Source organism: Hyperolius riggenbachi, chromosome 1, assembly GCF_040937935.1.
Source record: "Hyperolius riggenbachi isolate aHypRig1 chromosome 1, aHypRig1.pri, whole genome shotgun sequence".
Lineage (NCBI taxonomy): Eukaryota > Metazoa > Chordata > Amphibia > Anura > Hyperoliidae > Hyperolius > Hyperolius riggenbachi.
In genome coordinates this window covers 443,181,845-443,195,067 of record NC_090646.1, presented here as the reverse complement: position 1 = coordinate 443,195,067, position 13,223 = coordinate 443,181,845, and the positions used below count along the sequence as shown (strand labels likewise).

At 40.3% G+C, this 13,223-nt stretch overlaps 1 protein-coding gene across 3 annotated transcripts in view; it reads right to left on the bottom strand.

Moving 5' to 3' along the window:
- The window catches only part of GGT5 (gamma-glutamyltransferase 5), a 96,799-nt gene that overhangs the window by 26,061 nt on the left and 57,515 nt on the right, over positions 1-13,223 (bottom strand). For 2 of the 3 annotated variants that reach the window (XM_068238246.1, XM_068238242.1), the window contains exons 2-5: positions 12,808-12,938; positions 12,584-12,679; positions 4,051-4,240; positions 3,575-3,732 (exon numbers count right to left, since the gene is read on the bottom strand). In XM_068238246.1, the coding sequence (XP_068094347.1) occupies positions 3,575-3,732; positions 4,051-4,240; positions 12,584-12,679; positions 12,808-12,938 (575 nt within the window). Of the gene's footprint in view, positions 1-3,574; positions 3,733-4,050; positions 4,255-12,243; positions 12,319-12,583; positions 12,680-12,807; positions 12,939-13,223 lie in introns of those variants that run through there. The other variant, XM_068238252.1, reaches the window with a different exon arrangement.

Sequence of the window (13,223 nt, the reverse complement as noted above, 5' to 3'; positions counted from 1 at the left end):
AAGTGGATATGTCTATTTTATGCATTGTGAATCCTGTCCAAGCACTGAAACTGGTCTCTTACAGTCCATGTTCTTGCACACCGCGCATGGAACCAGCGCTGAATGCTCTTGTTCTTTCACATACAGATTGCGGCTACATTTGGTCCACTGCTGATGTTTGTATACAGTGTGCCTCTGAGGAAGCCGCTTTTTGGCCGTGAAAGACGTGTCAGGCAGTCTTTTATGTGATTTGGAATCCTGTATTGCTGTCCATACATACAGTCCGCAACTTTGAAGACATTATTGATGGAAGAATAAACAATGAAATTGTTCATATAAAACCCTGTGCTCTTTGTTTGGAGTAAATTGTCTACGGATATATTGTAGGGTGGAACAGAACTATCAATTTTATTGTCCTTCTGGTGCTCAAGCACTGAACTGCAAACATAAAATACAAGTCTCTGATGTGTAAGTTGTCCCACAAAAGTTAGTGCTAGAGAACATGGAAGAAACATGAATGTGGCCAAACATGTGTGTGATGAAAACAGGTGGTGATTTAGGGTTTTTCTCTGCCCAGGCAACACCAGGGCTTATATCAGTGGTGTAGCAATAGGGGTTGCAGAGGTAGCGACCGCATCGGGCTCTTGGGTCAGAGGGGCCCCCGAGGGGCCCTCCCTCTAGCACAATATTAGCTCTATATTGGCCCTGTGCTGTTAATAATCACTTCTATAAATGCTTTGAATCGTAGTAATCATTAACAAGCTGTTCCCAATCCCCTTCTTGCACCTCTGACACTGTGTTGTCCTTGGCAGGTTTTGGTGCACCATATCAATTGTTATGTATAGAGTGCTGGGGGGGCACGTAAAACTTGCACCAGGGCCCATAGCTCCTTAGCTACGTCACTGGCCTATATAGTGGGCGTAATGAGTGTCACACACATTCATTTAGGGCGAGTTCACCTAACTTAATTTATGCAGTGTGTTTCTGGATAATCTGTGTGAACATGTGAACGCTGGATAGACATTGACCAGGCTTGGATATTTTGAGCTCTATTTACAAAACTTCTAATAAAAGACTTACTTATCACCTAATTGATAAAAATAACCTTTCGGCACATTTACAAGCAAAATAATCACTCAAAGTAAGTTGTTTCTGATTAACTTCATTTCAATATTACTTTTCTTACCTTAATTATATTTTTGCTCTTTGGGGGCTTAAAAAAAGTAACATAGATAAGGTGAAAACAGGTTCACTTCTGGTTCACTTCTGGAATTTTCGACTTTAAAGTCGTAAAACTACTGCACCTGTGCAGCCGTGTCCTCGCTCCCGCTGACGTCACCACTCACCAGGAGTGTATTGTGCAGGCCCAGTATGGTCTGTGCCTGCGTAGTACACTCCTGGTGATGTCACCGGGAGCGGGGACACAGCAACACAGGCGCAGTGGTTTTCCGACTCGGAAGTCGGAAATTCCAGAAGTGAACCGGAGGCGGGACCCGGAGCATCGGTGAATGGCTGTGCGGGCACAGGATGTCTGCGGGGGACCATTAGAAGCCCCGGGTAAGTTCAACTCATTTTCCCCCGACCCCCTACAGTGGTCCTTTAAGTTTACCAGTGTTTGCACAAGCAAATTCATGTGCATTGAGCACAAAGCGCAACTTGCTATACATACAATACGTACAATGTGTGAGTTGCTTGTATAACACGCATTATGTTAATCTGTAAAACTGACATATCAATTTTACCGGGCATTCATGAATCAACCCTGGTGTTTGTAATGAAGACTACTTTGGATATTTTGGTTTGACTCCATTTACTGAGCAAATTATTGTTTCTTGGGGAGTCCTTAACCAGTTCAGCCTTCAGTCATTTTTCACCAAAAGCATCTGAGCAATTTTCACTTCCCATTCATTCGCCAATAACTTTATCACTACTTTTTACAATGAATTGATCTACATCTTTTTTTTTTCCACCACCAATTAGGCTGTCTTTGGGTGGTACATTTTGATAAGAATTATTTTTTTCTAAATGCATTTTAATGGGAATATAAAGAAAAAAAATGGAAAAAATTCATTATTTCTCAGTCTTTGACCAGAATAGCGTTAAAATAATACATGCTACCAAAAATAAAACCCACGTATTTTATTTGCCCATTTGTCCCAGTTAATACACTATTTAAATTATGTCCCTATCACAATGTATGGCGCCAATATTTTATTTGGAAATAAAGGTGCATTTTTTCAGTTTTGCATCCATCACTATTTACAAGCTTATAGTTTTAAAAATAATAGTAATATACCCTCTTGACATGCATATTAAAAAAAAAAAATCAGAGCCTTAGGTAACTATTTATGTTTTGTTTTTGTTTTTTTATTGTAATTTTTTTTTTTAAATTAAACATTTTACTTTGGGTATTTTTGGGGAGTGTGGGAGGTAAACAGTTAATTTTAAATGTAATTGTTTGAGAATTTATTTTAAAAAATGTATGTAGATGTAGTTTTACTATTTCGCTACAAGATGGCCTCAAGATGTAAATTTTTTCCCTTCCTGTAAGCGAGCGCTCTCACTTTCAGGAAATATAGGGAGGACGTGAAACTTTTTTTTTCTTTAGAAAGATTGCGGCTTCTAATAGAAGCCGTCGGTCTTTCTAACGGGGACTTAGATCAATTAATGGGAGCTGCGTTACCATTTATTGATCTCCGGGCTAATGGGCAGCGGCACAGGAGCGCGTGCGCAATCGGCTGCGGGAGTGCACAGCAGCGCGGCAGCCTTTTGGACATAGCAGATGTCCAAAAGGCTAAAGTAGTTGAAGAACCACTGTCATGAAAATCGTAAAATTGAATATACATGTAAACACATACAAATAATAATTTAATAATAATGTTTCTTCAAGAGTAAAATGAGCCATACATTACTTTTCCCTGTTGTAATCACTTACAGTAGGTAGTAAAAATCTGGGGTTTTGGACTAGCCCATCTCCTCTTGGGGGTTTTCTTTATTTTCAAAAGCACTTAGTGAATGGCAGTTTCTCTGTCCACCTGCCAAAAAAAAGTGTGCAGCGAGCACAGAGGCTGGCCAGCATCATTGTATATATCCTTTTTAGGGAGTGTCTTTATAAAGAATAAAGGCCATGCTGAGAATCCCCCATGAAGTGATGGACTACTCCAAAACCTGTTGGTTTTGTCAGATTTCTACTACCTACAGTAAGTGAAAGCAACATCGGAAAAAAGTAATTTATGGCTCATTTTACTCTGGATGACGTACTTCTTATTTGTATGTTTACATATATTTAAAATTTTACAAGATTTTTGAGATAGTGGTCCTTTAATTTGAAGATTCGAGTGTAGTAGTTATCCCATGACTGGGCACTTCTAGCATGAAACGCATTAGGATTTTATCGCCTAACTAACCTCAACAATTTGAGACTTTTGATAAACAGTCTTAAGTGCTGAGTCTCCTGAAGTGTCAACTTTCATTCTTTTGAAGACTGCACTGAGATGACTGAACATTGAATCTTACTGTAATCCAGCTATTAATTCACAGTTTGTGGCCGCAAGTACAGATCAGACTATGGAGTGTTAGGAGAAGAAGAACTCACTCTCCTTCTTGAGGTCGTCTATCATCTTCTTGGCAATGGATCCAGTATAGAAGCTTTCAGCTCCTTCCTCGGCCAGCACCCTGAGTGTGTCCCCGAGCTGGGTGAAGTTTATGTATTCTCCTTCTTTTAGCACTTCTTGGTCCTTACAGAACAGCTGACTGAAACAGAGATATGGGGAACATGTGATGCAATCCAATACACCTGAATATGTGCTTGCCAGCAAAGTCCTGCTTTTCATATCAAGAGGATCCAGCACACAATACACAAATTGCACATATTGAAAACAGAAGTCCACAATCCTTTTAGTTCAATACAAATTATTGAACAACCATCTAATAAACCACTGTGATACACTGTATCTGGAGACGTCATATTATTACCACCATTTTTTATTTCTAAAGTACAACCATATTAGGCAGTGCTGTACATTAAATAAGAGGCACTCTTTATCATTGTTCTACATCTATTGGGCTTACCAGAGAGAGTGGCTTTTTACAGATTTTTCTAAAAAAGCCAGATACTTGTGCATAAGACTTGAAACTTGGATTCCATTTGTCACCAGCTTAATGGTTGGTTCAAAGAGTGATTTCCATGGCAATCGTCCATGCCGCTGATGTGCTGCCTCGTAGCCTCTTAGCTCGCCAGGTACCCCGATCCATTGCACTCCTGTATGGGACAACCTGAGGTTAGGGGGATACTAAGTCAGTTATTATTGTAACCCTTTATTTACTAATCAGCCTACCCACAAATAAACGGTTTCCTACTTTTTCCACAACTGCTTTAGCAGTGTTTCACTACTTTTGTTCCAAGAACTGGTTTCATGCCCCGATGATCACTGTCCAGGCCCTCTACAATTCTGCAGTGCCTTGTCTTCCTGTTTTCAAGAGTCCAGTTTGACTTATTTTGGTTATAAATGTGGTGCTGTTGGTATTTTGAAGGTTTTATTTTTCATCAACACATCTTTTACATATATTACACTTATTTTGGGTCATACTGTATGGGCAGCCTAGCCTGGAAACCCAGATTTCTCTACAATTCAGGAGAGCATTTATATTAATTTATACTGTCAAAATCTATGGGTCTGATTGATAGAAAAAGTAGTGTTTCAAAGTGGATTGCGTTTTCTCATTATTTACAATATGATGGTGATTAACGATACGTTTCTGCTTTCTTGACAGGCTTTTGACACAATAGTGGAAGCTAAATGTAGCCACTTTTATTAAAGCGGTATAAAACCCTGACATAATATTCAATAAAAGGATGTTGTCCTACTTTTTATATGCCATACGGTTAGCATATTTGCTTTTGTGCCAAAGTATTATTATTCATTTAGAAATTATACGTTCCTAAAGTACACTTATTTTAGTCTGAGAGCTTACTTTGCATTTTATTTATAACTGCTTTATTCATCCTCTAACTTAATCAGAAAGCATCAGAAAGCATTTATGCTTGTCTGACTTTGTTCAGGGGACCCGCAGTGTGAGAGAAGGCTTTGTTTACATTTCTTACTTGATACAATTAAACACAAGATAACATTATCTAAATTTTGGAAGCAGCCAGGCCAGTTCTGCAGGCAGGGAAGCTTCTAAAGCCTGTGTTAACCCTTTGGATGCAGTTCTAGTAAAAAAAAAAAATGCTGGTTGTATGTAATATGCTGTATATAATCTATAATGGCGTGCATACACGGCTCGTTTATTGCGCCGGATCGCATCCCCGCTCGTCCGTGCGAGCGGATCGATTGCCGCTCGTCCCCGGCGGCGCTTCTTTATCACCGCTCGATTCCCTGTCATTGTCCGCCGGCGGGAATCGAGCGGGCGCGGGTCGAGCGGCATGATCGGGCCAGCTGAATATTATCAGCTGGCCGGATCAGCTGGTCGATACACGGTACAGAAACGTACCGTGTATCCGCAGCATTAGAGCAAAGTAGAAATGCTAGGTTTCATGCCTTTTTAATCTCTTTATCCCTCCCTATCAGGGCCTGAGCCCACTGATGCAGTTGTATCCGCTTCTGTCCGCTTTTCAGCATCTCTAACATTGATGTTTAACTGAAAAGCGGACACAACTGCGTCAGTGGGCTCAGGCCCTCAGGCTGTGGAAGTAGTTTTGGTTTACTCCCGTGGCTTTCAAAGCACTCACAACATGTAGAATCAGCAGGCAATTCTGTGAAGGTCCTTGCTGCCCATATGGCAAAGTAGCCCACAAGGACCTCAAAGGGAAAAAAATCTGGCACTGGCGTGAACAGCTCTGCGTAATGAGCCTGTCTTCAGTGTCCTGCAAATGCATGCATTTTGCATACAGTTATCAGCAAAGAGGCTTAACTAGACTGGATCCACAGATATTGCCACATTTCAGGAGAATATTTACAGGGCAGTAAGGACATTCATCAAAATCATCATGCTCTGGAGGAAAACAGAGTGCATTTGGGTTTCTTATCAGGTGGATAATTTGAAACACTGATGCTTTGTTTATACCAGTGCTTCATTGGGGTTGATTTACAAAGCCACTGAAAAACTGCACACAGCACATGGCAGTTTGATGTTTCCGCAAGCGACTTAATACTTAATATGCACGGTGCAACTAACAATATGTACAAAACATGCATGTAGCTTCTTCAACTAACAATGCATTGTGCGCAATAAACGTTACTTTGCTTGAGTAAACACTAGTAAAATTGAGGTGTGCGCATGGAAATTTTACAGTTGTTTTGCGAATCAACCCAATTATTTGAAACCACATTATATATTTCTTTTTTTGCTTGTTATAATTTTTGCATAGACTTGTGATAGAAATGAATCACTGGAAAGTTACTAGAAAGGCCAGTAGAGGGTGCTTCAGGACAGCAAAATATTGTTCACTGTCAAGTTTGTTTCTGTAACCTGGGTTTACTAGGCATGTATTACAGCGGACCTGAATTCAGAACTTCCTCTCTGCTCTAAAAGATACGCAACAGCATAATAACCTTTAAAGAAAAACATTTCTTTGTTACAGCTGATACAAATCCTGCAACACATCTGCAGGGTATCTACTTCCTGCTTTAATGGAAGCAGACATATTGTTAACATGCTGTGATTTCAAATTAGCCTCTCTGCCATGGCAGTCAGCTGACACAGCTGAGGGATACAATTACAACTTGTGCTTAGTCACAGATGAGACAGGCTAAACTCTCTAAATACAGTACATACAGGAGTGCATTTCTCTGTTTTCGTTCTGTGCAAGAGTTCAGGTCCACTTTAAGCCTGATAGAAAAGTCAGTTAATGGCAGTGAGCAGTGATTTCATGGAGGAAAAATTGGTGTCCTCGTGCCTTAAAAGACACGCTGCAGTTTCTGGAGATAGTATTGTAGCCTATTCCTTTATCTAGTGTTGTTGGGGAAAGTGTGAAAGACACTAAAGCCTTTTCGGCAAGGCAATGTGGCTCTGTTCCTAACAGGAAGAATAGTGTGCAGCATCAATAAGGGCCTAAAGCACAATTCATAAAGTGAGGACATCTACGCATCTTCTAAGTAAGTATTACTTAGAGCAGAAATAAAGGCAGCAAACATGTCTTCTAAGAAGCTATAACTACGGTAATTGCTCTAGGATTAAACGTAACGTGTAGCTATATTTAAGTGAAGTACCGTAGCCCAATGCCTATGACTCTGCAACTCTGCTGATAACGTTTTATTGGAGCGAAAGTAGGGCCCAAAATAATTTTCCCTTGGAAAAATCACTTTAAAGAGAAACTCCAACCTAGAATTGAACTTTATCCCAATCAGTAGCTGATACCCCCTTTTACATGAGAAATATAATGATTTTCACAAACAGACCATCAGGGGGCGCTGTATGACTGATTTTGTGCTGAAACCCCTCCCACAAGAAGCTCTGAGTACCAAGGTACTCTGGGAAAACTGCCACAATGTAACAATGTTCACAGACAGGAATTAGCTGTTTACAGCTGTCTCTAACAGCCAAAACAGCTAGGAGCAGCTACATCACCTGCCCACAGTAAAAATGTCACCATGTAATAAATGTCAGAATGTAAATCGGGGAGAGGAAAGATTTTACAATGAGCAAACACTGACTAAATCATTTATACATAATTATGGTAAAAAATGAAGCACTTTTTTTACTACATTATTTTCACTGGAGTTCCTCTTTAAGAAACACTACTTTTTAAGAGCATTTTGCAATCACTAGTGGATCCCAGGCTTAACAGTCACAGCAGAAGTGTCCTTCACCCTGCAGTACACTTTATTGAACTAAACAGTTTTGGAAATTGAACTTGGAATTGTCACACAGATCACAGAAGGTGGCTGGATAGTGTACTGGAGACCAGAGTTTGAATCCTGGCTGCAGCCAAATACCTATTCAGCAAGGAGACTTTGGGCAAGAGTCCCTAATGCTCCAGGGTGGTCTACTAAGATTGCCCTTAAAGAGACTTAGAGATGAGTCTCACAGCAGTTTTTACTTACCCTGGCTTCCTCCAGCCTACAGCTGACAGATCTCTCTCTAATCAGATTTGATCAGAGAGAGATTTGTCTCTTGGTCGAATCTGCCCATCATCGCTAGATACATGGCTACCTTTACACTCAACCCAGCTTTATTCCTGTGTTGGGTGGAATCTCTTTGATGGGCAGTTATTTATGTCTCCAGTAGGAAAACCTGTTTCCTACTAATTCTGCATGCCTTCAGTGGTCTTTAGGGTGGCTGTGAGTGTGCAGTACACAGGAGGGCCGTCTTTCTTTACACTAACCTTCTATCTCCCACCTACATATTACATAAAATACAGTACATATTAAAGACATTTTTCTTCTTCATATAGGCCCCCTTTCATTTGAGGGAGGGCTATAAAAAGACTGGGTAGAGTTTAGCAGGTAGGGGGGACTTTTTGCAGCCCAAACAAAGGAGGGATGGTGTAATGGTTAAGGGCTCTGCCGCTGACACAGGAGACCAGGGTTCGAAACTCAGCTCTGCCTGTTCAGTAAGCCAGCACCTATTCAGTAGGAGACCTTAGGCAAGTTTCCCTAAGACTGCTACTGCTTATAGAGCGCGTCCTTGTGGCTGCAGCTCTGGCGCTTTGAGTCCGCCAGTAGAAAAGCGCGATATAAATGTTATTTGTCTTGTCTACTTTTCTTACATATGCTGATTTGGACTTGGGGCCCTTATGGTCCTTGAACTCCAAAAAACTAGAGCACAGATCATATGAAGTGAATATAGCCAATGGCTGTCTGCATAAGTAAATTTTAACATAGTTTAGTGAATATAACCTATAGCGTTAATAAACCCGCAATTGTATTAAAAAATTATATTTGCTTTTCAGCCTACAACTAGTTATGTTTTTCCAGACATGGCAGGAACAATGTAAAATATGCTTCCTTGTAGCCATAACAATGCACACAGTTTGGTGAATGCAAAAAAGAAGGGAAATCCCGGTACACCATTGGTGGGGTAATGGTGTAGCGGGATTTCCCTTCCTTTTTGCTGCCTGTATCGAGATACCTGGATCCCAGTCTCCCGTTGGTTGTGTATTGGTGGTTGCAGCGATCCACTCTTCCTTGCTGTCAGTTTGGTGAATGGTACACCCTTTTGCAGTGCCTAAGCAGTTCATCTTCAGACACACTCGGCCAGCATTAGGAAGTTAAGTTAGCTTAAAAAAGTTACTTTATATGACTAAAAGGGGTAGTTTCAAAATGCTTACTTATTTTTCACCTTAACTGTAAGGAGAGCTAATGCATGACAAAAACAAATAAGAAGAGATATTTCGTGAGATATAAGGAGAGTAAAGTTAGATAAGGAGAGAAAAATCACGAGTTAAGTCGCAGTGTTCCCCAACCCTGACCTCAAGGCCCACAACCAACAGGGCATGTTTTGTAGAAATCCACAGAGGTAGTTAATCAGCTCTGCTGAGATACTAATTACCCCACCTGTGCATGTTTATGGTTTCCTGCAAAACATGTACTGTTAGTGGGCCTTGAAGACTGGGTTGGGGAACTGTGATTTAAAGGACAACCAAAGTGATATGTGACATGATGAGATAGACATGTGTATGTACAGTGCCAAGCACACACATGACTATGTTGTGTTGCTTTTTTTCCCTTCTCTGCCTTAAAAATGTAAAAATCAGGTATGCAAGTAACAGTTTTCTGTCCGGGTCGGGACTGGGTTGGATTGTAGCATAACCCTCACTGATAAGTAATTACAACCATAAAACACTTTCCTATCAGTAAATGGCTCCTGTAAGCAGGAAAAAGATAAAAAGGGTCAATAATTCATAGATTTGAGCTCTGGCATACTTAAATGAAGGTATAATTGAGCAAAGACAATGAAACAATAAAAACTTAAAAAATAGATTTAAATATAAGATAAAACTGTGGGATATCTAAAATAAGTTATTTTTAGGAGGAGGAGGGTAGATACTATTGTTTATCTCATCAGTTTATTTTCACCTCGGATGTCATTTAAGGAGAGATAAATTGTGAGTTAATAAGTAAGGTGAGATAATTTAACAGAAAAGCTTTGTGAATCAACTCCAAAGAATACAATATGATACACATTTGGGTTACTTGTTGATCTTGCAACTGTCTACTGAAGAGCAGTGTACATGATGCTTTACCCAGCAATCACTGGTACAACAAACACTGTATTAATAACTTGAACAATAAAGAATGATCAAAAAGACCTGTACAAGCCAAGCCAATTGAAACTGGCAGCCATTCCAGAACCAGTAGCTTATAAAGAGCCAAAGAACAAGATATTGCTTGCACTTCATGAACAGAAATATGAGAACATGTTTCTGCCTAAGCTGCCACAAAGTGTTATATAAACTGACTTTTTTTTTTAAAGAGTCTTGCTGAAAGCAGGTTAATACAGTACAGGGAATACAAAATGAAGACTGAAAATGTTCTACCAGACCACACATCCTCTCTCTTCTCCCATTATAATTTATAATTTACCGTAACATTGCAAATTAAAACTAAACGCTTGGAAAATATTTTTTTGTTTTGGCAAGACAGGGAAGGGGTTGAAACCTCTTGCGCATTTACAGTGGCCTTGTGTCTCTTTCCATTAGGATTTCTCTCATTTTCTGAGAGAAACTGCTTCAATCAGGAGACAAATACATTAAAGGGGAACTTCAGCCTAAACAAACATACTGTCATCAAGTTACATTAGTTATGTTAATTAGAATAGATAGGTAATATAATCTCTTACCCATCCTGTTTTAAAAGAACAGGCAAATGTTTGTGATTCATGGGGGCTGCCATCTTTGTCATGGGGGCAGCCATCTTTTTGGTTGAAAGGAGGTGACAAGGAGCAGGAGACACAGTTCCAACTGTCCAGTGTCCTGATCACCCCTCCCAGCTGCACACGCTAGGCTTCAAATGTCAAATTTAAAATGTAAAAAAAAATAAAAAAATTGCACCAAAATAGCAGAAGGAGAACAACAACATCAGAAATCCCATCATGCTTTGCACAGCAACAGGGGAAAAATGCCCGGGCAGTTTTCTTCTGTGCAGCTAAAAATGAGGCTTGTATAAGAGAAACAAAGTTCTGATGCTGTGAAACTGTTAAAGAAACACCAAGCCTTTTCAGTGCTGCTGAGTCGATTTTTAGTCCGGAGGTTCACTTTAAAGTGGTCTGAACCTCAAAAATACATTTTTGCTCTGCAACATTAAAATACCCCTGAACCAAGGTTTATTTTTCTTCCATTTCTAATAATGTTTTTATCTGCAGTGCTGTGATATACTGTATGTCACAGCACCATCCTTACCCTCCAGCACCCCCTGTGGTCCACGCACTGCTCAGCCGTAATACTCGACTGAGCAGAATGTCGATGACGGGCGGGGGGGGGGGGGGGGAGTGACAGTTGATTGCTTCGATCCTATACACAGTGCATAGGAGAGATGCAATGTGTGAGCACTTAGGGATAGTTGTAAAGAGTTATGCAGCTGCTGAACAAGCATTTACAAGTATCCTGAAGCGCACACATGTTTCTCTCTATTTCCACTACCAAGATTTTGTGGCAATCCGATCATGTTCCTTCAAGTGTACGGCGCAATTGCAGTGCATTTGTGATTTCCACTGGGTGGAAAAAACTTGGCAGGAAAATCACGTAGCTGCACAATTTTCCTACCCTCCAATACATTGCATAGGAGAGCAAACAGAGAAAAAACACAGCAGCCCGGCAATTGTGATTCTGTAAAAAACAGCAACGTAATTCACATGTTTTTTTGTTGTGCTGTTGCAATACACAAAACATGACTGATTTTATTATCGAAACACAGTTAGTGGAAAAGGTACCAAACAGTCCACAACAGTGGTATATTGTAAAGAGGAGATGGGGTTCTACAGATGAACAGAGCATGTGGTTTTCTATCGGTAGGTACTGTATGTTTCCCGGACTTATGCTTCCAAAGGTAACTGTACTTATAAATACAGTTATCAAAAAGCACTCCTCCCTTATGGCCTGAGCCCAATAACGCAGCTGTATCCGCTTCTGTCTGCTTTTCAGTATCTCTAACATTGATTTGTAACTGAAAATGAAAAGCCTATTGAATAGCTACCACCACCACCTCACTCCCTTTCCCACTTGAGGCCACATGATTGCTAAAGCTGGGAGTCTGTGTACCAGTGCACCGCTATTCCTCTTTGGACCTTCAGTCTACTTTGGGATAGAAAGTAAAAAGTACTTACAACAAGCAATTTGCATAGTGTAGATAATGCACTTGCTGGTTAAGTACAGTACCAACCATTACGCTATTTACATAATGCTTGGATATGACCAGCTTGTGCATTGTATACATAATGTGAGTTGCCCTATAACCACAAAACATGCCTAATAACTGACACAAGTACCAGTAAAAATGGCATGCCTGTGCACTGCAATTTCACTGTGACTAGTGATAGTGAATATATATACCCCTTCATGTGCTTTATGTCCTGCTGGTCTTCACATGGAATTACCTTAGTATTTCCCTAGTTTATACATATCCATGGCAACTAAAATCTGCTGTCCTGTGACCGTAGCACTCACCTGGTTTCACAATACCAGGGCTGAAACAGTCGTCTGTTAGATTCGGAGGGGAGCCGCTGGGAACTGTCTCTCGAGCGTTGATGATCTCCACCTCTCCTGCAAAGAACAAATGAAGTACATAGCATATTGTGTCACGTTTTATGCTACTGAAATAATCATAATAATAACTGTAATTCATTTATTTTAATATAAGGTTTTCAAATGCTTTAAGAGTAATCAAGTACCTGTTGAGGCATTGTAAATAGTGAAAATGACACCCCCTCCGAGACCCATACTCTGTGGATGTATTACTGAGGTACAAATCAATGCAGCAATGGCGCTGTCCACCGGGGAGCCACCTTGCTTCAACACATCCCTGAAAGAAAAAATGGTGCATTTGTCACCAAACAGAAGACTGAGAGCAATACATATCGTATGAAATTGGCATAAACACTTGTGTTTCATCTTATAAAGAAATGTGGGACTCCAGGTCCAGACCTAAACAAGGTTACAGCAAGAATTTTCTTATGTTCTGTAGACTTCCTCCTATCATTATATTTGGGAAGCAATGGCAAAGTCCTTCAGCACGTACAGCATTTATTTAGTGCTGAAAGAAGCAACAGGATGAGCTGCGGCAATAGTGTAATCTGCTTTTGTATTG